The 27,123-nt window shown below is 37.4% G+C and overlaps 1 protein-coding gene across 5 annotated transcripts in view; it reads right to left on the reverse strand.

Annotated features, from left to right (window-relative positions):
- Positions 1-27,123, reverse strand: part of USP37 (ubiquitin specific peptidase 37) — a 101,827-nt gene that overhangs the window by 65,400 nt on the left and 9,304 nt on the right. For all 5 annotated transcript variants that reach the window (XM_086719641.1, XM_086719640.1, XM_086719638.1 and 2 more), the window contains 7 exons: positions 25,973-26,190; positions 21,938-22,109; positions 17,388-17,485; positions 14,147-14,325; positions 13,720-13,797; positions 5,616-5,713; positions 4,232-4,316 (listed from right to left, as the gene is read on the reverse strand). In XM_086719641.1, coding sequence (XP_086575767.1) covers positions 4,232-4,316; positions 5,616-5,713; positions 13,720-13,797; positions 14,147-14,325; positions 17,388-17,485; positions 21,938-22,109; positions 25,973-26,128 — 866 coding nt within the window. In that variant the 5' untranslated portion in view covers positions 26,129-26,190. The remainder of the gene's footprint in view (positions 1-4,231; positions 4,317-5,615; positions 5,714-13,719; positions 13,798-14,146; positions 14,326-17,387; positions 17,486-21,937; positions 22,110-25,972; positions 26,191-27,123) is intronic.

Genomic DNA, 27,123 nt, shown 5'->3' on the forward strand with positions numbered 1-27,123 from the left:
TCACGTGCTCTACTGACTGAGCCAGCAAGGTGCACCTACCCTAAAATCTATCATTACCTTTCCATCAGTTGTATCTCTTACGATGCATTCCTAAACACTGTAGCTTGAATAATGCAAGGTGTATTTGTTTCCATCCTTTGGCTCTCAACCTTTTTTCATCTTTATGTTGTAGTTGTTTCTTTTAAATAGTATAAAGATTATTTTTCTTCCTTTAATATCCAGTCTTTTTTAACAACAGTTAAAACAGTTTGTATTTATATTTAATGTCATGACTGATTCAAACTAATAACTTTTAATTTCCATATGCTAATTCTATCACCTGTGTCAGTATTTATTAACTTTTCTCCTCCATAAAGGCTGAATTTTCCTGCTTTTTTGTATGCCTAGTAAGTTTTCTTTGATGCCAGACACTGAGAATTTTTTAAGAGAGAAAGAGCATGTGCGGGTGGGGTAAGCGGGGCTTGGTAGGGAGAGAGGGAGAGACTCTTAAGGAGGCTCTGTGCCCAGTGCAGAGCCCAATGTGGGGCTCAATCTCACGACCCTGAGATCATGACCCAAGCCAAAATCAAGAATCAGAATGTCACCCAGGCGCCCCTGGATATTTTTGGTTTTTATAAACATTCTTGAATTTTGCTCTGGGATGTAATTAGGTTACCTGGAAACAGTAAGATCTTTTTGGGTCTTGTTTTTAAGGTTTGTTATGTGGGAACAGAGCAGCAATTAGTCCAGGGATGGTTTTCCTCACAAATGAGGCAAGGCCTTTCTTAGCATGCACACGGCTGCTATCAGAAACAGGAACTACCTCTAACTTTAGGTGAACTCCAAGTATTATTCCCTTAGATGCTTGGGGTGATTCTTTTCTAGGCCTTGGCTAGTTTCCTCACCTGAAAAATTGATCAGCAGTCAACTGAATACTCAAGGGGAACCCTCTGCAGATCTCTGCAATTCTTTCTCTGTGCAGCTATCCTCTCTGCTCGTCTGCTCTGTGAATTCCAGATGTCTTGACCTCCCAGGACTCCTAGCTTCATTTCCTCAACTCAGGAAGAGCACAGGGCTCTGACTGGTTCCCCTCCTTGTGTGGCAGCCTGAGAACTTTCTCCACGAAGCAAGGTAGGGCAGTTATAAGGCTAACTTCATTTGTTTCCCAACTTTCATGGATCACTGTCTTTCACTGCCTCCTGTCCAATGTCATGTCCATACTGTTTCATGTATTTTGCCCAGGTTCTTAGTTGTTTCATGACAGAAGGCAAATCTGGTCCCTATAACTCCATCTTGGCCAGAAGCAGACGTCATCTTTAACTTTTTATTATGTATAACTCAAGTTCTCAAAAGGAACTTAAAATGTTTTAATTTCCCTATATTCTTCCCCACTCTATTTCTCTTTAGTGTCTAAAATTTTATTAATTTTTTGCTTTCAATCCTATTGTCGCCTCATTTTATAAAAACTACCGAACTGTATTTAGATGTACAGAATAACCCTGAAAGAATATTAGCAATAGTAGTTGCCTCTGGAAAGATAAAATAAACAACTAGGAATTAGAAAAGAAAGGGAGATTTCCTTTTCACTGTTTGCACCCTGTAACTTCTGGAGTTTCTACCATATACATTTAGTATACAAATGAGTAAATTGTAAACGTATTTAGATTTTTAAATATGGTTTTATAATTTTTTGCTCAGGTATTTATTTTCACTCCTTCAATTTGCTTCTTGCTGAATTGTCTCTGTATATCTAAAAACAGCATTACTTGTCTGCATTTTTTTTTAATGTTTTTAAATTGTATTTATTTTGAGAGAGAATGCGAGTGTGCACAAGTGGGGGAGGGGCAGAGAGAAAGGTAGAGAGAATCCCAAGCAGGCTCTGCACTGTTAGTGCAGAGCCCAACACGGAGCTCGATCTCACAAACTGTGACATCATGACCTGAGGCAAAATCAAGAGTTGGGCTCTTAACCAGCCAAGCCACCCAGTTGCCCCATCTGCATTCTTCAATTATAATTTAGCTGGGTAGAGAATTCTTTGATGCTATTACTCCAGCGTCTTTTGTTTCTATTGTTACTAATGTCCATCTCCTTTCCTTTTATAAATGATGTAATTCCTTCAAGTAGCTTTTAAAATTTCATCTACAGTGTAGATTTTTTTTTTTTTCAGTGTCTGTTGTTTGGCATTTGTTGAAGCTTTTCAACGTGTGGACTTTCATCACTTTCATCCATTCTTCTTTGGCAAATTCCTTGTCTTTATTTTCCTCAGTCTTTTTTTCTCCAAAATGCTACTGAGATGTGGAGGATAGACCAATGGAGACCAACATAAGTCTCTTCATTTGATTTACATTTACAACCTTCTTTCTGTGCTGCATTCCACAATCCCACATTCTTGACATGTTTAATAGCTGCCTCACTGTGGGCCTTTAATCTGCATGGGACTTTATGTCAGAGATTCAGAATTCTTGCCCCAGTGTAGGCAACACTAAAACAGACACCAATCACTAAAATTCCCATTTCTGTGTATTTGATCTCTGCTCAGAGAGCATCAGGCAAGCAGCACATTTTTGGTTCCAAACCCAAGTAGTGCTACAAAAGTGTTTTGCCTTGGTTTATTAGCACAGAAAGCAGTTCTAGATATGCAGCTTCATATAACAAACCAAGTTCTGGCCTGGAATTATGTTCAATTCCCAATCCCATGCTGGTTTTGAAGACCCAGACCTAAATACTTGACTCTAATCTGTGTTTTCCATGTGCCCGTGGCTTCAGCCTATTTACTCAGTATTAGTTTTTTTCTCAATGATTTGGAAATTTTCACCTCATCGTTGAATTGCAGCTTTGCCTTAAAAATATTTTTTCCTTCAGTCATTCCTATGTGTAGTAAATATACACATTCTATTATCTTGAGAAGAAACTTGTACTATAATTAATTTAGGATTTTTAAAAACTTGGATTCTTTTAGGATTCTTCTAATAAGCAAAAATATGTCTCTCTTTTAAATTCAAATAACTTAGTTATTACTGTAGTTATAAAGTGTCTGAAATAACCACCCAAGGCTGAATATACCTAAAGATACAGGACCAAATTCTTTACTTCACCTCATTTTATCAAATAATCAAAAATATTTTTTACCACTTTGAATTAAATTCTACTAAAAAAAACCAAAATGTCACTTAATAGGTCATTATAACATATCTATTATATACCACCATTACCCACTACCCTTACCTTTTACATTTACCACTGCCCCTCCAGGCTACATTCCAAGATAGTGCCTTCTTGACAAGCACTTACCAGTTGTCTAATATATTTATGTTCAGTAAATCTCAAAAAAAAAAAAAAATTCAATCTGTATAGGATCAGCAATTAAGTTTCTGACTAGTCTTTCCCAGTAAAAAATACTAACGTGCAACTTGTTTTTTTAAAGAAAATGTCCTAACTTTTGGTAGTAGCTTAATACACAGGCAACGAAGGCAATTTAAAAACGTATGAGGAGGCACCTGGGTGACTCAGCTGATTAAGTGTCCGACTCTTGATTTCACCTGAGGTCATGATCTCACTGCTCACTAGTGAATTCGAGCCCCCTGTCAGGCTCTGCCTCTGTGCTGACAGCACAGAGCCTGCTTAGGATTCTCTCTCCCTCTCTCTGCCCCTCCCCCTGCGTGTGTGCTCCCTCTTTCATAAATAAATAAATAAGTAAAACGCCTCAGGAGAGATCTTGATATGTTCATCACTAGGGATGATGGAAAATACACTGGTCAAGAATCTGATCACATAGTCAGTCACCACCTGTGGCCTCAGCACATTTATTCATTTGTTGAAAACATTAAAAAAAAAAAGCATCTGAAAACTAAAACATTTCCAGCAGTTTTTAAAATAATTTTTTTTTAATTTATTTATTTATTTTGAGAGAGAGACAGAGAGAGAGTACGCGAATGCACACACATGCATGAGAGGGAGAGAGAACCCAAGCAGGCTCCATGCGGTCAGCACAAAGTCTGATGTGGGGCTGGAGCTCATCAACCATGAGATCATGACCCGAGCCGAAATCAAGAGTCAGATGCTCAACCAACTGAGCCACACAGGCGCCCCTCCAGAATACTTTCTAACTAAAATATCGTGAGTCATGATTCTCAGCAATTTTGTTATTTTAAATTAGGATATTCACTTAAGACCTCACAGCCTAAACCATCATTCAATATTCTGAAAATGAGAGCTCTTCAAGTTCTTCATGAAGCATAGAGCCAACGCATACCTGTCTAGGTTAGTGCTACCAGAAGAGTAGTCCTTGGATCCAGCTCTGCTGCCATAAAACGATGATGACTGTAAAGGTAAAAGCCCTAAAAAAATGAAAAAAACAGGGAAATGTTAATTCCTAAATCAGCCAAATTCATTTAATAATAAAATTACGCATTAGGCCTGTTTATATTTAACTGTTTCTCCCCCTTTCTTTGCATCAAATATATATGCATGTTAAAAGATCAAACACTGCAGAAAGGTTATAATACCAAGAATTCTCTCCTGCCCTAAAATTTTGCCTCTAATTTGACCAGTTTTAAAACTTAGTTTTCCTCATTTCCTTCATAATGCTAGATGTTTCTACTATTTCTTGCTTTATTCATTATAAGTAATATCTCCCTGTTATGAAAAATTAGCAATTTCTCCTTTACATCACTCGTTCTTGTTCTCTTCTCTCCAAGTATTGGTTGTGTTAACTTTACTTTTACTGATTAACTTTGTAACTTTAACACACTTAAAACTTCTACATTTTGTTCCATGAACCTTATCACTCGACTACTTCATTCTTTCTCTCCTCCTCTTCCCCATCAACTCTTCTAAGACACACCTTAACTTCAACATTGTCAAGGTTTATTACATCTTTAAGCATTGTTTCCTAACTATAGGTTGATTATAAAAGCTGAAAACCAGTAAGTGGATGTTACAAAATATATTATTATTTCAGAGGTAAGAATTATATTGGAGATACTTCTTTCTGTAGGAGTCCAATGTCATAACCCTGAACCACTAAAAAAAAAGAACATTCCTGAAGTCCTGATCAAATGAATTCTCTTAAACTCAACACCAGGCCATATTTTAGCTTGCTTCAATTTAATTTCCAGTTGACATAATATTCAAATCAATACCACATAGCTGATTCTCTAAGGAGTTGAGAGGATCAGAGAGTTGTTAAATGTGGGAAACACTGACAACAATTCGTGGACAGCGTAACTTTTAGTTTTTGTAAAATGGGGTACAAGCTGAGCTTAAACAACTGCTTCAGGCAATAATTCCAAGACTTTCTGGAACTTGTAACAAGCAGGAACACTGATAAAATTCAGTTTCAACCACTTTAACTCCTTGAATTCATTCTATGGTTCAGGTACTTTGACAACGAAAAAGCTTAACTGTAGGCAGTGAAATAGGGAAGAAGGTAAAGGTTAGAGTCTTTCTTAAAAGAATAAAAATCCCTTATATCTAATACTTTCGTCAAGTACTGGATACAAATTGGCACCTGATAACTAGCACTGAATCATACATCGAATAATGTAGAGATATGTCCCAGTTTAGGTTTTTATTTCTAGTATAATACAGTATGTGATATAATAAATTAGAATTTTATATGAAGACCAAATACTTACCTGATGTTCTATTCTCTTCCGACTGTTTCAAACTCAGCTGCTTCTCTCTACTGCTGGTTAAATACTTTCTGGAGGGATCTGTCATAGCCTTGTTGTTCCTACAGTTAATAATTTAATTCAGTGTGTGTATATATATATCTATATCTATATCTATATCTATATCCATATAGATATCCATATAAACACATAGTTCTTAATTTTAAATACTTATCATTTCAGAAAATTTACATTTCACACACAGGTCAAAATTTCTTAAGTGGCATTTCCCCCATCTATTATTCCCAAATACCTAAACCTTTCCAGTGGAGTGGGTTCAGTTGGAGATATGCTCATGCTTTGATACAAAGTACTAATTTTAGGAGATCCATCATGCATAAAGCCTGTAGCACATAACGCAGATGGCTCTACCCAGATTCCCTCTGACCCGGTTTTTTTGTCTTCTCTTCCACACCAATTTAGGTTATGTTTTTGACAGCCAGTACCTAGGGTTCTTTTTCACAGGTTAACCTCAAGCTACTAGAGATAATTTGCTTGCACTTTGAGAGACACAAGTAAGGTCAAGAAGCCAAGCTCCCTTGCTTGGATGAGAGAACAACTTTAAGGTGAATTTTATGTAACAGGTTTTCTCTCTGGAATTAGGATGAAGCCTAACCTCTGCTTGATTTTTGTATGAGACCACACTCAAGCTTCATTTCCTGCACTACTGACTTGCTTTCCCTACTCCCCTCCTGGTATCCCTTGGGAGTACTTTCTTAATAAATAACTTGAGCACAAATCTCCATTTCAGCACCTGCTTCTGGAGAACTTTATCAACAACAGCTAGTTCTAGAAATGGGCCTAGGAAACACACCTCTAAGGCCAAGATTCTGGAACTGGACCACTTGTTTGGCAATGGCAACAGAAATCCCACTGCTGGTGATAATACCTCTGGGACCCTATCAACTATAATTATTCAGATTTTCATTTGTAGTGAATTGGGATGGGATAAACTAGAAAAGAATACGGCCCATGCAATATCTCTAGCATTTGAGAAATATGGTAGATTACACAATGGATCTTACTGGGGTTATAGAAACATTCTAAAACTAGATTAAGGTGATGGTTGCACAACTCAATACAATCACCCAAAATTACTGAATTGCACATTTAAAATAAGTAAATTTTAGAATATGCAAATTGTATTTCAATACAGTTTTTAAAAATGTGTCCCAAATCATTCCTTTCCTTGTACCCAAATCCCCCATCAAGAAATGCAGTCTATTTTCCCATGCCTTAATGGGGCTGGCTTTGTGATTTCCTTTTCCTAAAAGAATGCAACAGACACAACAGTGTATAAGTCCTAAAGCTAAAGGCACCTTGCAAATTTACACTCACTCTCTTGGAATCCTGACACTGCTATGTGAATAACTCCAGACTAACTTGCTAGATGATGAAAGACACATGGCCCAATCACCCTCTTTACCCAACCAGTACGAAGCCAATGGCAATCATGAGTGAGGCCTTTCTGGACCAACTAACCACTAACTGCCTCAGCAAATGACCATGGATGCATGAGAAAATGAGAGTACCCAGAGACAATCGGCCAATTCTGGCCCAGATAAAGTAGAATCACTTAAGTCACCATCAACTCACAGGCAATAATAGTTACTATTTTAAGTCACTAAGTTTTGGAGTGGTTTGCTATATAGCAACAGATAACTGATCCAAGTGATATGGAATAGTAATCATAAAGACTATGGAACTGGTTGGCTGTTGCTATGAGTACTGATCTGCTCAAGAGAAAAAACAATAGAGTCAGTTGAGCCACTGAGCCAATTACCAACTTAAGACACCATGTAGAATTGCTCACCCAAAGAGAATTGCAGCCTGGGTCTTTAGGATTTGAGAGCAAGACCATGCTGTCTGCAGCAAAAAAAGTATACATTACTTATAAAGTATCACACACTACTCCTGGCATGTTACTAATGCCTGGAAGAGACCCTTGAAGTCATCAGACCAGAAAGTTACAGCAGCAATCCATCATAAAGTGGAAGTGATTTATCTAGGATGAGTTCTAAGCAAGCAGGAATAGATAAGAGGAATAGGCTTATGAGTACTCTCTATAACCAACCTGGCCTGATTCACAGACAGATCATCTGCTATCTTGGTACAGGATAAAAATGAACTGTTGCTGCACTATAGACCCATTAGGGTACTGCCCAAAAACAGAGTGGTGAGAGGAAATCCTCCATGGTGCAGAGTTTGAGAGGCACACTTCTTTATCCACTGTGTGTGGAAAAAAAAGTGGGCCATGATTTCCGGGACAGCAGCAAATAGTTTGGATGGATAGTAAGAAGCCAGCAAGTAGCAAGCCTGGAAGATCAGGGAGAATGATTTATGGAAGAAGTATATGAACAGCCATACAGAAGTGTGTACAAACAGTAGGGATCTGTTTATTAATGCACACCAGAGAGCTCCACTAAAGAGACATTAAACAATCAAGTCCTGGTTCCCAGAAGGGTAACTTTTTCAACCGTGGGGACAGTAAGAGTCCCGTTTAATCTAAAGCTATGGTTGCTACTCATCTTGGGCTCCTCATGTTGGCAGAGGAACAGGCAAAGAAAGGAACTGCTATACTAACAGGGGTAACTGACTTTGGTTTTGTTTTGTTTTGTTTTTTGAGAGGGAGAGTGCACGAGAGCGGGTACACACATGAATGAACGGGGGAGGGGCAGAGAGAGGGAGAGAGAATCTCAAGCTAGCTTCACACTATCAGTGCAGAGCCCGATGTGGGGCTCAAACTCATCAACGGTGAGATCACGACCTGAGCTGAAATCAAGAGTCTGACGCTTAACCGACTGAGTCACCCAAGTGCCCCGACTTTGATTACTATAAGGAGGCAGGGTTGATACTATACAATGAGGACATGAAGAATATCTTTGGAATAAAGGGGATTTACTAGGGAATTTCTTAATGCTGTCACGTTCAGTTTTAACTACGAATGGGCAATTTTAGCACCCATGGCCTGCACAAGTACATAGTGACCAGGGGCTCATCCCCATAGGGATGAGGACTTTAGTCATACCACTAGGCAAATCACCAAGACCAGCAGAAGTATTAGTGGAGAATGCAGCAAGTCTAGAATGGATAGCAGAAGAAAAAGATGACAATACCAGTTATAGCCTCAAGGCTATTTATAGCAGTAAGGACAAATAGCAGCTCGTCCCTCTAACCCTCTTTTGTAAGATTTTCACCCAGAAATTGAGTAGCATCAATGTGAAGAATCTGTGATACCATGGAATGAACTTAATAGTTCTGCTCCATCAGAGCCCCTCAGATCCCTTTTTATACTTTTCACACATCCCAGTTGTGTGTTTTCAACAGCCAGCACCTGCAGTTCTTTTTCAGAGAACTGCCTTTGGGCTACTTAAAATATTTTGCCCATCGGGGCAGAGCCACAGAACCAAAGGCTGTGCAGTATGGGAACATGAAAGCCCATCTTCCTTGCTTCAAGTTGGAACAGGCCCAGAGACCCTGCTGGATCAAGATAAAGTCTACTCTCTGTGGGACTTTTTGCTAAGATCACACCCCTGGGTGGCTTCCTCTCCTTCCCTGTCCTAGTTCCTCACTCTGGTCTGTCCTATAAGCACCTTCTTAACAAGTCATTTATACAAGTGTAGTAACTTAGAGTCTTCTAGGAAACCCAAACTTCATACAATCTGACTGTGATGTGTTTAAAAGTATTATTAGCCCAAAACAAAGATCAGAAATTTAGGGCTCACTACATAGAATTCTAAGTAGAAAAAGTGAGATGTCCCACAAGTATGGTGAATATGGTGAACTGACATGCAACAGTGCATTAAAACCACCTTTTGGCGGGGCGCCTAGGTGGCGCAGTCGGTTAAGCGTCCGACTTCAGCCAGGTCACGATCTCACGGTCCGTGAGTTCGAGCCCCGCGTCAGGCTCTGGGCTGATGGCTCGGAGCCTGGAGCCTGTTTCCGATTCTATGTCTCCCTCTCTCTCTGCCCCTCCCCCGTTCAGGCTCTGTCTCTCTCTGTCCCAAAAAAAAATAAAATAAAACGTTGGAAAAAAAAAAAAACCACCTTTTGGTGTATCTGTCCTGTAAAAGCCAAAAAACAAAAAAACTACATTTCCTAGTTAGTGTTCAGGATGGGAATTAAGATAAATTACATTGTGTGAGATCTGAAAAGTGGAAGTAAGGCAGAGGTAATGTGTTCTGCTCCTTGTGATGACAAACATCATTTTAGAGGCATCTGGTTTTTCTGTAGAGATTTCTAATCTTGGCAATGGCAGCATGGTCCCAGAGGTGACAGCTTCCAATGCAGCTATTAGCTTCAGCAACAACCAGGGGCATCTTTGGTGACCTGATCCGGGGCATAGATCTTAAAATCATTCTGAAAGCTTAACCTAAAGCCTATCTTTTCAGCTTTCCTAACGATTCCGTAAGTCTGTTAATACTCTCTGAAGGCAAATACCTTTGTGTATATAAACTAGCTGAAATGAATTTTGTTCCCTACAACTAGACACTGAATACACAAATTTTGTTACTAGAAGTGTGGTACTACCCTAACAAACCTAAAATATATAGCACTAGCTACAGTTGGAAGGTGGAGGGTCAGGACACAGATATTACAGACTGGAAAGCTGGTGAGTACTACTGCTGCATCTCAGCAAAATGTTCATAAAACTGTTACTGTAATGTCTTGCGTATCAAACCTATAACTCTAAGTGAAAAGACTGAGACGATAAGAATACTGGTCTGTGTTTCAGCATGGTCCTATTCAAGACAGGTTAAACTGGGCAAGGGGCTAGCCAGCTTACAATCAGGGATGAAAAGGAATATAGCCCTCTGTGCCAATGGCCTAGAATTGAAATCGTCTAGTAATTTGAGACCATATGGAACCAAAAAAATCCAATTGTGTTTGATTGTCAAACTGAGGCAATGACAGAAGGTTAACTAAGGAAATAAATTTATGAAAAAAAACAACTTGATGTTACTATTAGGGGAAACTGGGTGAAGGGTATACAGGAACATTCTATATTGCTTTTGCAACTTTTCTGTAAATCTAAAATTATTTCAAAACTTAAAAAAAAATTTTTTTTAATGTTTTATTTATTTTTGAGAGAGAAAGAGAGTAAGTTGAGCAGGGCAGGGACAAAGACAGAGAGGGAGACACAGAATCTGAAGCAGGCTCCAGGCTCTGAGTTGTCAGCACAGAGCCAGACACGGGGCTCGAACCCACGAACTGTGACATCATGACCTGAGCCAAAGTCGGACACTTAACCGACTGAGCCACCCAGGTGCCCCTTCACTTTTTTTTTTTTTTTTAATGTTTATTTATTTTTGAGAGAGGGAGAGAGAGGCAGGACAGGGGCAGAGAGAGGGAGACACAGAATCTGAAGCAGGCAGGCTCCAGGCTCTGAGCTGTCAGCACAGAGGCCGACGCGGGGCTTGACCCCATGAACCACGAGATCATGACCTGAGCCAAAGTCGAATGCTTAACTGACTGAGCCACCCAGGCACCCCACAACTCCTGATTTCAGCTCAGGTCATGATCTCATGGTTCATGGATTTGAGTCCCACGCTGGACTCTGTGCTGCTGATGTGAGCCTATTTGGGATTCTCTCTCTGTCCCTCCCTTCCTTGAGGATGCTCTCTCTCTAATAAACATTAAAAAACAACAACACCAAAACCAAACAACAAAAATATTGGCCCAAATTCTTTCTCAAGTCTATAAAATCCTTCTTGTTCTATATTTAAATAAACTTTTGGACTTCTAAAACTCCTAGATTTCTGGACACTTCTACACTTGATCTTCACCAAAAGGCTGAAAAGCAACGATTTCTGGATACTTCTAACTCCCAGAACTTTTATCAGCATGAAGCAGGCTACAAAAGCTGCACAGCCCCAAGAAAGAACACAGTCTTCAAAACCCATTTCAGCTATGGCCTTGAAAGATAAAAGACAAAGGAAATCTATTAGGGGGCAAAATCAGGAGTCAAATGAAGTACAATGAGGGAGTTTCTCCCAAAGGACAGAACACAGACTGCTTGCTACGTGGGCTAAACTGCCTTCACTGTCTTCATACCTTCAGCCTACCAAGATTTTATTGCTGCTGTAGAGCAGTGACTCCTTCAGTTTCCTATTCTTGTCTTTTCTAAATAGAAATTTTTATTGTGGTTATAACTATGCCAGCAATGTATGATAATACGTGTATAGACTTGGGAGTGGGGAATACAGGTTAACTTGCCTTTTACTTTTTTAGGTATCAGACCATGAGGCACATGGTCCAAGGCACACTTAGACATTATGGAGAGAAATGCACATCACCCAGAGATCCTGGGCTCTGAACTGGATACAATGACTAAATGTATGTGAAGAATGATGAATAGGTATATTTCTATGGCTAGAGAGGTAAACTACAGCAGACTATTAACTGTCCCCAAATAATCATTGTATACTTCTGCCATAATAGTATAATTTGGGCTAGGCTAAGCATATTTCCCAGAGTTCCTCATAGTTTGGTATAACCATATGACCAAATTCCGGCCAATGTGCACAGAAGTGGTGTGTGCAATTTCCGGCCTAAAGGAAAGCAGTATGCCCTCCCTTTGTTCCTTTCTCCATTCCCACCAACAGGCATGCAGACATGAGAGTGGAGGCTGAAGCATCTATCTTGGTTCACAAAAAGAAAGCTATTTATTAAGAATTGTAGACCAAGAAAATAGAAGGAAGCTGAGTCTATGGTGATTGTAGTTTCAGATGCCACACCAGTCCTATATCACCTACCCAGTTTTCCATCTGTTATAGCAACAGAACAAAGACCCCAATAAATATATAAAGTTTCTTTAGCTTTTTCTCAACTCTCTTCTGTTGACCCTTGACCTTGAGTATCAGTTAATTGATTATCAACTGATTTCTGTCAAGGTATTAATTGGCCATTTGCAATGATGTGGACGGAGCTAGACACTATTACGCTAAGCAAAATAAGTCAAAGAAAGACAAATACCATATGATTTTACTTGTATGTGGAATTTAAGAAACAAAACAAATGATCTGGGGGAAAAAAAAGAAAACAAAAAACAAACATTAAAAAAAAATTTTTTTTTTAATGTTTATTTTTGAGACAGAGACAGAGTGTGAGTGGGGGAGGGGCAGAGAGAGAGAGAAAGACACAGAATCTGAAGAGGCTCCAGGCTCTGAGCCATCAGCACAGAGCCCGACGCGGGGCTCGAACTCACAAACTGCAAGATCATGACCTGAGCCAAAGTCGGACACTTAACCAACTGAGCCACCCAGGCGCCCATAAAAAACAAACTCTTAACTATAGAGAACAAACTGATGGTTACCAGAGGAGAGGTAGGTGGATGGATTAACCAGGTGATAGGGATTAAGGAGTGCACTTGTGATAAGCGCCGGGTGTTGTATTGCTAAATTGTACACCTGAAACTGACATTACACTGTATGTTACCTGGCTGGAATTAAAATAAAAACTTTAAAAAAAGGCACTAATTCAAGTATTTCATAATTGTGTAATAACTATTCTCCCCCAAACAACAAAAAATAAACAAAAACCCTCCATGATGAGCAAGAGACTGTGAGCTGGTGACTGTCCTGTTGCAGGTCTATTCTCTTTTGTTGAAGCCAAAAAATACCTCTAAAAAACTGAAGCTCCTTGCCTAGACCCTATGTCAGGTTCACATCCTTTTACTCCCAGGCTAACTTTTCACATGAATAGGATAAAAAAAAAAAAAAAAAAAAAAAAAAAAATCACAGATAAAGGGAAGGAAAGAATTTACACCAAAAAAAGCAGCCAACAAGAAACATCTGTTTAGAGTTCTTCAATCCTATTCTTCCTCTAAGTATTGCAGATAATAAAAAAGGCTAGGATGGGAGAAGGGCAATGATCAAAGCAACAGCAATGGCCAAATACTCTCTCTATGGAGTCTATAATCTACTGTCACTAAAATACTTTAAATTCTGTTCTATCTTTAGAATTCTCATAAACTGAACACCTCTCCCCCAATCTTCCTTAGTGACCGTAATTACCAATATATAAGAAACACTGATCTAGTGCCTTAAGTGTTCTTTAAGCAACTTACGATGATGAATCATTTTCCTTAGGGTAATCTTCGTTCAACTCTGAGCCAGATGATAGCATTCTTTTCCTCTTTTCAGTCCTGTAGAGGACAAAGAAAAAAAGTTATTTAAAAAAGTCATAATTCATACCATTAAGAAGTATAAACCAACATATTCAAGGACAGGAACTATGACTACTACTGCTTAATTCTCTAAACCACATTTTAATTAATATACTGTACATCTGCATGCTCAGTATGTGTCACTGATGTAAATCATAAAAAGCCAACACTAATTACCTACTAAAATATATGCTCTATATGTTCTTTTTCTAACATATTTTACTCACTGGACAATCTCTTTTTTCTCAAAGTCCCTGTCTTTCTAAAAGGCCTAAAAGACATTTATAAACAGGCACAGCTAATGACTAAGAAAAAAAGTCTTTCATACCGATTTTCTAATGACCCTGATCTAAGAGGTGTTGATGTAGATGTCAAAGAGGGAATTGTTCGGGTGACAGCTATTCCACTTCCTGCTGCAGTCTTAATTGATCCTCTACCTGGATTACCAAGAACTTTTCGAAATGGAATATCATCTTTAGTTTCCAAACTTCCTCTTTTTGAAGGTGTCTGTAGGAATAAAGTTTAACATAGCTAAGTATTCAAATTAATTGGCATGCTTTTAGATCATATTCTCACATGGAAAACTTTTTAAATTTTTTTAAAGTTTATTTCTTTTGGGGGGGGAGGGGGAGTGTCGCACAAGTGGCGGAGGAGCAGAGAAAGAGAGACAGAATCTGAAGCAGGCTCCAGGCTCTGAGTGGTCAGCACAGAGCCCTATGTGGGGCTTGAACTTACAAAGCGTGAGATCATGACCTGAGCTGAAGTCAAACGCTTAACCGATGAGCCACCCAGGCACCCCTCATATGGAAAATTTTTATGAAAATAATTCACAACTAGAAACCCATCTCCAGATAGTCTAGCCTAATTGGCTTGGAGTGAGGCGCATTCACCAGTAGGCTTTTTTGAAGCACTCTAGCTGATTCTAATGTGGAGTCTGCATCAGAAATTAAACTTGACACTCATTTTCTTCTAGCACTCCCATCAACTTAAAATTTCCGCACTATAACTGGAGGCAGAAAGGAATTTGCTTTGAATACCGGACTTAAAAAAAAAAGACTCAGATACATAAGATGTGATTCTAGTGATTAGCATGAAAATAAATCTTCAGAGAAAAACATTCAATGATTATGATCATGTGACATAAGTATGAGAAAAAGAAGCAATGATGATATTTCATTGCCATAACTTAAATACCAAGTCACAAATGCCTCATATGACTTTTGAGGGGTTCTAGTCTGGAGGAATCAATGAAACAAATACATCATGATGGGGAGAATGAGAGTGAGACAGAGTCCACTGGCAGAAGATCACTCGAAGAGTCTACCCTAAAAATATAGCAAGAACATTCAAAGTGAATACAACAATTTAAACATCTTAGTTGGGAAGTAGTGCTTTTGGCCGGCATTCTGCCAGATAAGTTTTACAACTAGATTAAAAGCAATGTAATTTCTCTATGGAAGAAATTTCTAATTTTTTTCTTTCTACAGAATTACATACAGTCTTAGGATAGGAAAGAAAAAAATCTCTGAGATCATCTGAATGAACAATTTTAAAAAGTTAGAATTTATTTTCAAATGGGTGATATATTCTTTTTAAAAAAATTTTTTTTTTCAACGTTTATTTATTTTTGGGACAGAGAGAGACAGAGCATGAACGGGGGAGGGGCAGAGAGAGAGGGAGACACAGAATCAGAAACAGGCTCCAGGCTCCGAGCCATCAGCCCAGAGCCCGACGCAGGGCTCGAACTCACGGACCGCGAGATCGTGACCTGGCTGAAGTCGGACGCTTAACCGACTGCGCCACCCAGGCGCCCCTAAATGGGTGATATATTCTTAAGACTCAAAAATCAAAATACTAATATAAAAGCCATACACTAAGAAGTCTCATTATCATCCACTGCCATCCATCCAGTTCTTCCACTTGCCATTCTCTTATCCTCTATAAGTATTCTTCTTTATGTAAATGCAAACCAACTTCATTCTTTTTGTTACACAAATGGTAGTATACTATACAGTATACATATGTATACTGTTTTGCATTTTTTAACCCTTTTGACCATGATCTCGACTTAGAAATATTTTACATCATAAACTATTATACATACATAAAATGACAATAGAAATTTCAGAAATCAATACTTATCCTTACTATGTATAATACTTCCTCTATTATTTTCTATTTTGTTCCTTTTTTATTTAATGCTAGTTATGACCCATAAAATTGATTTTACAATCCCACTGACAGGAATCATTACTTGTGAGAGTATAAATATTTGTTTCTGCTACATATGTTAACATTTACATATTTAAGTATTCTAACAGTTTAAATTTCTATCTATACATGAATCTCCAAATAATTATGCTAAATGAAAAAGACAAAAAATATATACACTGATTCCACTTATATAAAACTCTAGAAAATGCAAACTAATCTACAGTGACAAAAAACAAACCAGTTGTGGTTTAGGGGATAGATGCCAGAGAGAAATCAGGAAGGAAGGATTACCAAGAGGGATGAGGAAACTTTTAAGGGTTATGGCTTATGTTCACTTGGTTGATTATGGTGATGATTTTATAGGTATATACCTAAGTCAAAACGTGTCAAATTGTACACCTCAAATATGTGCATTTATAGCATGTCAATCATATTTCAATTAAAATGTAAAGAAAAAAACCACCCATAACCTATTAAAAAAACTAACAAAAATAAAATCTCACTGCTTAGTCCAGCAAATGGACTAAGTAATCACCTCTCCCAGCCAAACAGAACTCATCAATTTACTTACAGAATAGTTCAAAGCTTTTCTTTATGTCTGGTTTCCATTTATGAGATAAATTTTAAAAGACATAGGACTCCTAAGTTGTAATAGTACACAGCAAGACTCATGGCTATCTGAATGTTTATGAAAGAAAAACTACTTAAAAAGTAAATAGAGAACCTCAACAAAGCAGGTTGGTATCATATAGTATAGGGGAAAAGTTCATAATGCAGAACAGACTCAAAGGACGTCACAGAAGTAATAGCAACAAATATTTATAGGATTGTTAGTATATGGTACCATGAGCTAAGCACTTTTACAGGACTATCTCACAGCAACCCTTAAAATATTACTTCTGTCTCAATTTTACCAATGGAGAGTAAGGTTCAGGATACTCAAGGAACTTCTCCAATGACCCAGGACTAGTAAGCAGCAGCACCAAATCTCAAACCTACATCTAATACCAAAGCTATGTTTGTAAAAACTACTCTTTGGGACACCTGGGTGGCTCAACTGGTTGAGTGTCCAATTCTTGATCTCAGCTCAGGTCTTGGCCTCAAGGTCGTGAGTTTGAGCCCTACATTGGGCTCTACGCTGGACCCAGCCTACTTAAAAAAAATACATATATATTAAAAAAAAAAATACACTTTACTGTGGTTCATGATGGCCATGAGACACAGAGCATAGGTCACAGTGGGTTCAGTAAAACTACATGTAAGAAGGGGAATTTGTGATAAATTATGGAAAAAACTTGCATAATAATAGTTGATTTTAACTTTTTTTAAAAGCTAGAAAAGTCAAATGAACATACCTGATTGTCTGAGTAAGAAAGCTGCCTGTTGGTTTCCTTCTGTGAGGTCCTGCTGCCCAGAATAGCTCCAAAACTACCAGACCCCTGAGGTTTCATGGCTGGTGGGGGAAAAATAAATGAGTAAATCCCAAGTCATTTACTTTAATAAAGAGATTTACCATTATTACAGAATACTGAAAAAAAAAAAAAAAAACAGAAGAAACATTAAAAAATCAAAGTGCTGGGGTGCCTGGATGGCTCAGTGGGTTCAGCCTCTGACTCTTGATTTCAGCTCAGGTCATGATCTCACGAGTTTGTGGGTTTGAGCCCCAATACAGGCTCTGTCCACTGAGAGTGTGGGGCCTACTTGGGATTTTCTCTGTCTCTCCCCCTCTCTCTCTGCCCCTTCAGCATACTTTTTCTCTCTCTCTCAAATAAACTTAAAAAAAAAAAATCAAAGAGCTTATCAACCGATTCTTTCTGAAAATATATCTGCTATATATAGTAATTGAAATTCCAAGCTAGAGTCTCAAGCAAAAAATGAAATAACATGCAAAAATCTGGGAAGATGTAATAGAAAAATAAATTTAAAAAAAATCTTTTTTAACGTTTATTTTTGAGAGAGAGAGAGAAAGACAGAGTGTGAGTGAGGGAAGGCAGAGAGAGAGGGAAACACAGAATCTGAAGCAGGCTCCCAGCTCTGAGCTGTCTGCATACAGCCTGACATGGGGCTTGAACTCACAAACCATGAGATCATGACCTGAGCGAAAGTTGGATGTTTAACTGACTAAGCTACCCAGGTGCCCCCAAAAATAAAATTTTAAATGCAAAATCAAAGTGCTACAAAATCTCCTCTATAAATATTTGGTAATTAACACTACAGAAAAATTAGTCACTATGTCAATGGCATGAACACTGACACTGGATGCTAAGGAAACATGTTAGAACCAGTGACAGATATACCTCCAATAACCTATATACTCTATTAAGTTCAGCAAGCAGCATAAATGGTTTCTATTCCAAAGAAATCAGTGCTAGCTTAAAATACATATGGTACTGGGGCACCTGGGTGGCTCAGCTGGTTAAGCATCTGACTTTGGCTCAGGTCACGATCTCACAGCTTGTGAGTTTGAGCCCTGCACTGGGCTCTGCCCTGGCAGTGTGGAGCCTGCTTGGGATTCTCTCTCTCTCCCTCTCTCTCTCTGCCCCTCCCCACTTGTGCTTGCTCTCTCTCAAAACAAACTTAAAAAAAAAAACAAAAAACATGTAAGGTACTGCAGAAGTGTGAATTTGTATATACTTTAGAAGTATTTTATACTTCAATTTCCCACAATCCTTTGAAATATTTTAACTTTTAAAAATGCAAATACTGAGCATTCTTTCATGTATCTTCTTGCATGAATAAAATTGTTTTTGTAGAATAGGAATTCTAAGAACTTGTTAGAATAAGAATTGCTGGAGTAAAGGATGTACAGTTTTTGTTTTGTTATTTTTTGTGAGAGGGAAAGAGAGAGGAAGAGAGAGAGAGGAAGAGAGAGGGAGGGAGGGAGAGGAAGAGAGGAAGAGAGAGGGAGAGAGAGGGAGGAAGAGAGGGAGAGAGGGAGAGGGGGGGAGAGAGAGAGGGAGGGGGGGGGAGAGAGAGAGAGAGAGAGAGAGAGAGAGAGAGAGAGAGAGAGAGAGAATATCCCAAGCAGGCTCTTTCCTTAGCACAGAGCCCAACGTGGGGCTCGATCCCACAACCCTGGTATCATGACCTGAGCTGAAATCAAGAGTCGGACACTTAATGGGGCATTGGGTGGCTCAATCGTTAAGTATCCGACTTCAGCTCAGGTCATAATCTCAGGGCTCATGGGTTTGAATCCCACACACGGCTCTGTGCTGACAGCTCAGAGCCTGGAGCCTGTTTCGGATTCTGTGTCTCTCTCTCCGCCCCTCCCTCGCTTGTACTCTGTCTCTCTGTCTGTCTCTCTCTCTCGCTCTCAAAAGTAAATAAACGTCAAAAAAAATATGTTAAAAAACAAACAAAAAAAGAGTTGGACACGTAACCAACTGAGCTACCCAGGGGCCCCAGGGAAGTGGTTTTAAACTAAATTGGTATTACCAGTTATTCCTCCAAAAAATATCTCTAAGTTCCTACCAAATAAATGAAACTATCTTGTTCTCCTCATACTATTGCTGATGTGATACTAAGAACTTGAATTTAATTATTGGTGAAGTTGAGATTTTTTCATGTATTAGAACCATCTGTTTATCTTCCTGAATTTCCTATATGCAGTTTCTACTACTCTACTGGATTGTCCTTCTCATACTGATGTGGAAAATAGGTCTTTGTTTATTAGCGACATTAACTCTGTCACTGTGGCTAATATTTTCGTTTTTTTTTTTTTACTCTTGCCTCAGAGATCATTTAAGTTTTTTACAGTCCATTATTAATCTTTTCCTTTACTGATTCTGTTTTTATATCATAGTCAGAAAGGTCTTTTCCATCTAGATATTATGTTAAAATCCAGTGTTCCCCTTTAATAACACTTTTATCATTTTACTTTTTTATATTCAAATCCTTGATCAATGTAAAATCTATTTAGATGAATGAAGTGAGATAGGGAGCCAGCTTTATTCTTCTTAAATGGTTTGTTATCTCATTTATAGATAACACATCTATCAAATTTAGTCTTTTTTCCACTGATCTGAATTGCCACACATTATATATTAAATGTGCTATACTTTTCAAAGATCTTTACATTCATTATCCTACTCTAGTCTCTGTAAAGTACATATTACTTTTGGGCAGCAAAGGCAACTAAAGTCAAAAGATTAAAATAACTTGTCCAAGAGCAGCACAAGACAATTCAACTCCACAGCCTGCTCCTTTTGACCTAATTACTAAGTGTCTCTCTTATACCAGTCATACTTTCTATTTATGAGATTTTATTCTTTAAGACCTGAACTTAAGGTAATATAACCTTCATTTTAGAGATGAGAAACTGAAACCCAGTCGTTAAGTGACATATGGAAAACCACACAGGAAGTAAACAGAGGTAGGATTCAAACCCAAATCTGTTTAGGTCCAAAATTCACATTTCTCCACTATATCATGTTGTTCAGATTTAAATATGGGTTTCCAGAGAGTCTATTGTGCTTTCCATTCCAATTTATTTAGAGACATGCTTTTCTTACACGTGTCAACTTTTAAAACAGTGGGTCAATTAACATGATGGGTACAATGAAATAAACAAAAACAGAAGGTATATAGACATAGTCCCTGACATATTCTAAAAATTTTAAACAGTATTCAATTCCTTGATTCTAAAATTCAACAGTTATTTAGTAAATTGACATAGCTAAGATTTGGTAACATGAACATATGAGTAGGTACTACATAGCAATCAATTTTTTATTTTTACAAGGAATATAGTGTATCAAATAGATATTAATTAAACACAAGCAAAGTAGCACTCCTACATCTTCACCTTCTAACATTTTTATGTGTCATATTTGAGTTAAAAAACCCCAAAATTTGTCAACTATAAAATATTAGTAATGAAGTTTTGATGAGAATACAGCTAAACACTAATATAGTGGAAAACTCATTTTAAGCACTAGATTATTCCTTTAAAAATGTCTATAAATACATTTTTTAAATCAAAACATTTTAAATGAAAGGGATTAGGAAAGGGCAGGGGAACCTAATCATATTGTATGATTTTTGTATAGTACTTGCTATCTTCATAGCAAGAGTAAAACCTCAGAATAAGTCTCATGTAGAGAAACACAAATACCTAAGATTTAAATGACAAGGTAACTCTTCCCAATAGTTTCCCTCCTCCTTTGCTAGCCATAGTCTTTTGTAGAATCTTTAAGGTTTTCTACATATAGGATCATATCATCTGAGAACAGATATAATTTTCTTTTCTTTAAAAAAAAATTTTTTTTTCTTTTAAAGTAAGCTCTACACCCAACATGGGGCTTGAACTCATGACCCAGAGATCAAGACTCATACATGCTACGGTCTGAGCCAGCCAGGCACCCCTACTTCTTCCTTTCTAATTTGCATGCATTTCATTTCTTTTTCTTGCCCAAGTTCTTTTGCTAGAACTTCTAGTATTATGTTGGGCAGAAGTGGTGAGAGAAGGCATCCTTGCCTTGTTCCTTATCTTAAAGGAAAACCTTTCAGTTTCTCACTGCTGAGTATGTGAATTGTGTGTTTTTCATACATGGCCTTTTAGGTTGAGGTAGTTTCTACTCTTAGTTTGTTGAGTGTTTTTGTCATGAAAGGGTTTTGAATTTTATCAAAGCCTTTTTCTGCATGGAGAAAATCATGTGTTTTTTTTTTTCCTTCATTCACTCTCGGTGTATTACATTGATTTTTCATATCCCGAACCATCCTTGCATTCCAGAAATAAATCCCACTTGGTCATGGTATATAACCCTTTTATTGTACTGTAAAATTCAGTCTGGCAGTATTCTGCTGGGGATTTTTATATCAATATTCATCAGAGATACTAGTATACCATCTAGTAATATTCTTTTATAATTGTTAATGGCAAACCCTGGGAAGATTTAGTGCTCACCTGTATGAAGTCTGTTTTGATGGACTGCATCTAGAAACAACCTCATTTCCTCTGCATCCTTACTTGGTACTTTGTCAATAGACAAGAAGCTATTATCTTGTAGAGTTAACATTAAGCGGCTTTGTTTCGCTCCACTTGGTCGAAGCACCACATTTTTAATGTTATGACTTAGCTAACCAACACAAAAGGAAAATTACATTATTAAAAATGCACAATAAAGTAAAATAAATTGTATAAGGAGCACTTTACTTCATACTTTCTAAGTTACATTTCTTAAGTCTTTCCCATATTAATTTTAGGGTTTTTTCCCACCAACTGAAAAGAGTTCCCATTTCTTGATACGCTTAAAGATTTCACTTTCAGGAGAGGCAAACACCTACTATTAAAACTTATTTTACAAAGTAATCCTAGCATTTTTGATTTTATGACAGGGAATTGAATATTTTCACATATAGTTATAAAGCTATTAAAGCTAGTGAGTTAACAATTAACAGAGCCTAGGTGGATATACCAGCACTACTCTAGAAAGCCACATTATGTTAGAGGCTTTCTTTTTCTCTCTTCCTTTTCTTAAATAAAAGCTTATAAAATATCCGACAATTGGTTTAGGTAGCTGTAATGTAAAAGGATACATTAATCCAAACTATAACCTTCAAAAGAATTCCACCTCTCAAAAACATGGCAAAATAAAATTTACCAATTTGAGACGTCTTTTTTTTTCTTTCAAATATATATTTTAAGATTTTATTTTTAAGTAATCTCTACACCGATATGGGGCTCAAACTTACAATCCTAAGATCAAGAGTTGCATGCTCTACTACTGAACCAGCCAGACACCCCCATCTTTCTTTTCTAATTATCTAAGCAGGTTCATTTAACTTTCTTTCAATCATGAAGATCATGAGTACTCTGGAAATCCTCGTAGCTTACTTCTTCCACTCCCCAGAATGGTCCAGTAATTTGTCCTATAATTTTCCAGACTCTGGATATGTGCTATGAAGTGATAACATTTATTTTCTCTTGGCTGAAATTTTTCCAAGACTAAATTAATAAGTCTTCCAGTTTATTACCTAAGTAATTCTTGCCAAATAGGCATCCTTATTCTCTAATGTTCTCCCTCAGCAGGCACATACAAAGGTTTCAAAAGCTGCCTTTTGCTGAAGATATACCCTTTGAATAGCAGAAAAATGTAATAGTATTTCATAATTTTTTAAAACTAGAATTGATCTTTGTCAATTTTTACATAAGATTAAAAATATAATTTTACCAGACTTCATTTATATTCAAATTTTAAATAATATACACACACACACACACACACACAAATATATATATACATAAAAGCTTCCTAATAGGTCTTAAACTCATGTCCTTCAGTAAAATTCCTATCATAAGGGGCACCTAAGTGGATCAGTCGGTTAGTGTCTGACTCTTGAGTTCAGCTCAGCTCATCATCTCAGGGTTCGTGGCATCGAGCCCTGCATCAGACTCCTTGCTAACAATGCATAGCCTGCTCAGGATATTCATTCTCTCTCTCTCTCTCTCTCTCTCTCTGCCCATCCCCCACCCACTCACACTCGCACACCCTCTCTCAAAATAAATAAAAACAATTCTATCATAGAACACAATAAACAGTTTCAGAGGCTTTAACTCTGAAATATTTAAACAAGGAGTTTAACATGCAAAAAAAGAGATCACTTAAAACCATTATTTCAGTCCACATACTACTTTTTAAAAATCAAAGTTAACTACAAAAGGGAAAAGTTTGTTCATTAACAAACAGGATGAGAATAATCTGAATTTGATGTCTCTAACAAGTGAAAATCCTATTAGCCCCGCAATTTTCGTTATTACCCGTATGGTGAGGCCTTCCAGCTTTAAGCTGAAGTACTCTATTGAAGCCTTCCAGTACTCTATTGAGGCCTTCCAGATCTCTCTGCTGGAGCTCCAGTCCTGTTTACCTAATGCCTACTAGATACCAATATCTGAACATCTGACGCCTACAACAACTCATCTCTCCCCTCCCCACCCCGGTTCTTCCCCTCTGCTCCCTACCAAGACATGAAAGGGACTACCATCCACTCAGAAATCTGGGAATCTCCCCAGGATCTTTTCTTTTTCACCTCCCTAATTCTAATGAGTCTTCTTGAAATCTCTTCAAATCTATCCTTTTCCTCCTCTTGCTTCTATTGACTTTTCCTTTGATTAGGACCTTCATTCCTCACCTAAACTCCCACAATGACCTCCCATATGTCTTTATTCTCCCACTATCTCTTGTAATAAACTCATCTGCCTAGCCCCTAAATGAATTTGAACTTGAGATTCTTGGCTTCTTAGAATCTAAGCTCCTCTTAGTATGACAAACAAGATACTTCAAGATCTGGTTTCTATCTAGCTCTTCAGCCTCTACTTCTGCTACTCATTCCTTACTGTCCGTTTATTTTTTTAAATTTTTTTTCAACGTTTTTTATTTATTTTTGAGACAGAGAGAGACAGAGCATGAACAGGGGAGGGGCAGAGAGAGAGGGAGACACAGAATCGGAAACAGGCTCCAGGCTCCGAGCCATCAGCCCAGAGCCTGACACGGGGCTCAAACCCACGGACCACGAGATCGTGACCTGGCTGAAGTCGGACGCTTAACCGACTGCGCCACCCGGCGCCCCACTGTCCGTTTATTTTAAAATACTTTTCTGGTTCCCTGAGTGTCGATTCACATTTGCATGTGTTTGTCCATGTATAGAAATCACCTCCGCCCTACCTCCACTTGTTTGGCAAACTCCTATTTACCATCTAAATGCTCAGGGCACAAACCATTCTCTTCTTTGTGTTACTTCAGTGTGTCTGGAATATTTTTACATCTGAAAATGCATTTGATTATGCTTAAGGTTGAGAAGAAAAACAACTCATTCAGCTCTGTATTAATAGCCCTTAATACAGTATCCACCACATTAATCTGTAGGTGGTTAACAAATGAATGCTGAATGCAAACTGATCTAGAACTGAGATGAGGCCAGAATAACAAGCAGAATCTTCATGCTCCTGAAGACGTAAGTTTGCTTAAACATTTAAGTATTTACTCACTGCTAATTTGGGCTGAAAAACTGAATCTCCATTTGAAAAGGAATCATTTCATTGAGATGAACAATTAGTAGATATACATTTGTGGGAGAAACTACCACTGTTTCTATTACCCATGTTACCATCTCCAATCTATTTAAGAATATCTTTAATACACTAAATCATAAGCAATTTATTTTCACAGTTCAAAAGCAAACAGGAATGGAAATTTTATCCCAGGTTTAGGGTTCTCAAGCATAATATTTCATAAATTATTATCCAATAGAGTACTTCAGCTTAAATGAATATTATACTTTTGTATTATGTAATTAACAAATACAGAATTTTAAAGTGCAGAAAATGTTAAGACATTATTTTCTTAAATTTAAATCATAACAAGATGAGTAATTCAGGATAAAAAGTATAGAAGTGAAAACAAAATTTACTATTTTCTGCAGTGATGAAATAATGAAATTCTTCAAAAGTTTACAGCTAGAAGAAAACAGCTGTAAATATGACTTCGAATAATCATCCTTGAATGGTCCCTACTATAACCTTTGGTAAGACTATTTGAGAAGTAGACATTCGGTTTTAGAAGATACTAATGAGTTCTCTTAGAAGCTAATACTAAATAGTGATGAATCTATCATATTATGCTAAGGAAAAAAAAGGAATAACTAAAGTTATCCTAATGTGTTTTTCAGAATAGCTTAGAAATAGTATCCAAACCCAGTTCCTCTCAGCTTCCTCCCAGTTTTCTTTTCAATAGTGGTGACTACTTCCCGCTCCTTATTCTACACCATCAACAATGCTGTTGAATAATTTATAAAAGATATACACAGAACTATCAGTGTCCTAGAAATAAAAAAGAAATATTAACCTAGGAGGAGGGCTACCACTATACTTACTATTGTACAGGGAAGCTACTCACTACAGGGTGTGAGTCAAGATCTATTCCACATCAAAATCTGGTAATACCTGAAATATCCTTGGAATTCCTCCAGTATTGTAGTGAACTACCAGGCTGACTTTATTCTCTTTTTCCACAATTTCAAAGGATCCTTCTTTCCATTTTGTAATTCCGGTCTGCATACTTCGAATTCTGATAGGACCGTGAATCTTCAGAGGAGACATACTTTCTTTAAAAATAAATTGCTTCTAGCCAAATTAAAAAGCAAAAATACACCTGACAGATTCTAAGGAAGAAAAATAAAATAGTAAGTTACAATTTATTAAGAGTGATTAAAATAAGAGTCACTTAAAAGAGAGCATTTAATAAACCATCTTTTACGTCCTTTTCTCTGTTTCAGTAAACCACTTTTTATTAAGCAACCTCAAAGGCCTTGATTAGCTAGCTGGTAAGCAGAAGAAAGACAACTAAAGCAGTCACTGAGTTCAGTGACTGAGTCTACCTACATTTTATTTCTTCTCTACCACATTCCCTTCTTTGCCATGTGTCCAGTATCTGTGCCCTAGCAGTGCCTGAATTTTGCATTTGGCACCATTAACAACCATATTGCTGCCACTAAAGGCATGTCAATCAGGAATACTAAATTGTCAATGTGACTGCTCACAGCAATATGACCAACTTTTACCGTCCTTCATGAATGTGAAAGGGTCTTGAATTTCAAATGTAAGTAAAAAAAAAAATATTTTCAGTCAGCTGACTCCATTTCTTAGAATGGAGTTCCTCTGAAAATATCAAATCATATCATAAAACAATTCCTTCTACCAATCAGTAGTCTAAGCATATCCACATGTATAGACATTAGATGAATGAAAAAATTGTAAGAATAATCAAATGAGTTTAACCTTCAGAATTATATTGAGAAAATAATTTATTCTTTAGGCAAAAGAAACACACACTAAAAACCTCTCTTCCTAAGAACCACCTACCATTTGTTTAATATTACCATAAAGCAGAAAGAATCTTTACCAATTTTATCTTTGACAAATACTCAAATTTCTGAAAGAACTTCTACTTAAAAATTGCTTACAGCAATAACAGAATATCTAAAACTTTCAAACTAGCTTACCAAATGTCAGCAAGTAAACACAACTGTAATAGTAAAGAATGTTAGTGTTATGTATTATCTACATGTATGTACACACATACAATCATCTAAAAT

Source organism: Puma concolor, chromosome C1, assembly GCF_028749965.1.
Source record: "Puma concolor isolate L17-30 chromosome C1, mPumCon1.1.hap2, whole genome shotgun sequence".
NCBI classification, from domain to species: Eukaryota; Metazoa; Chordata; class Mammalia; order Carnivora; family Felidae; genus Puma; species Puma concolor.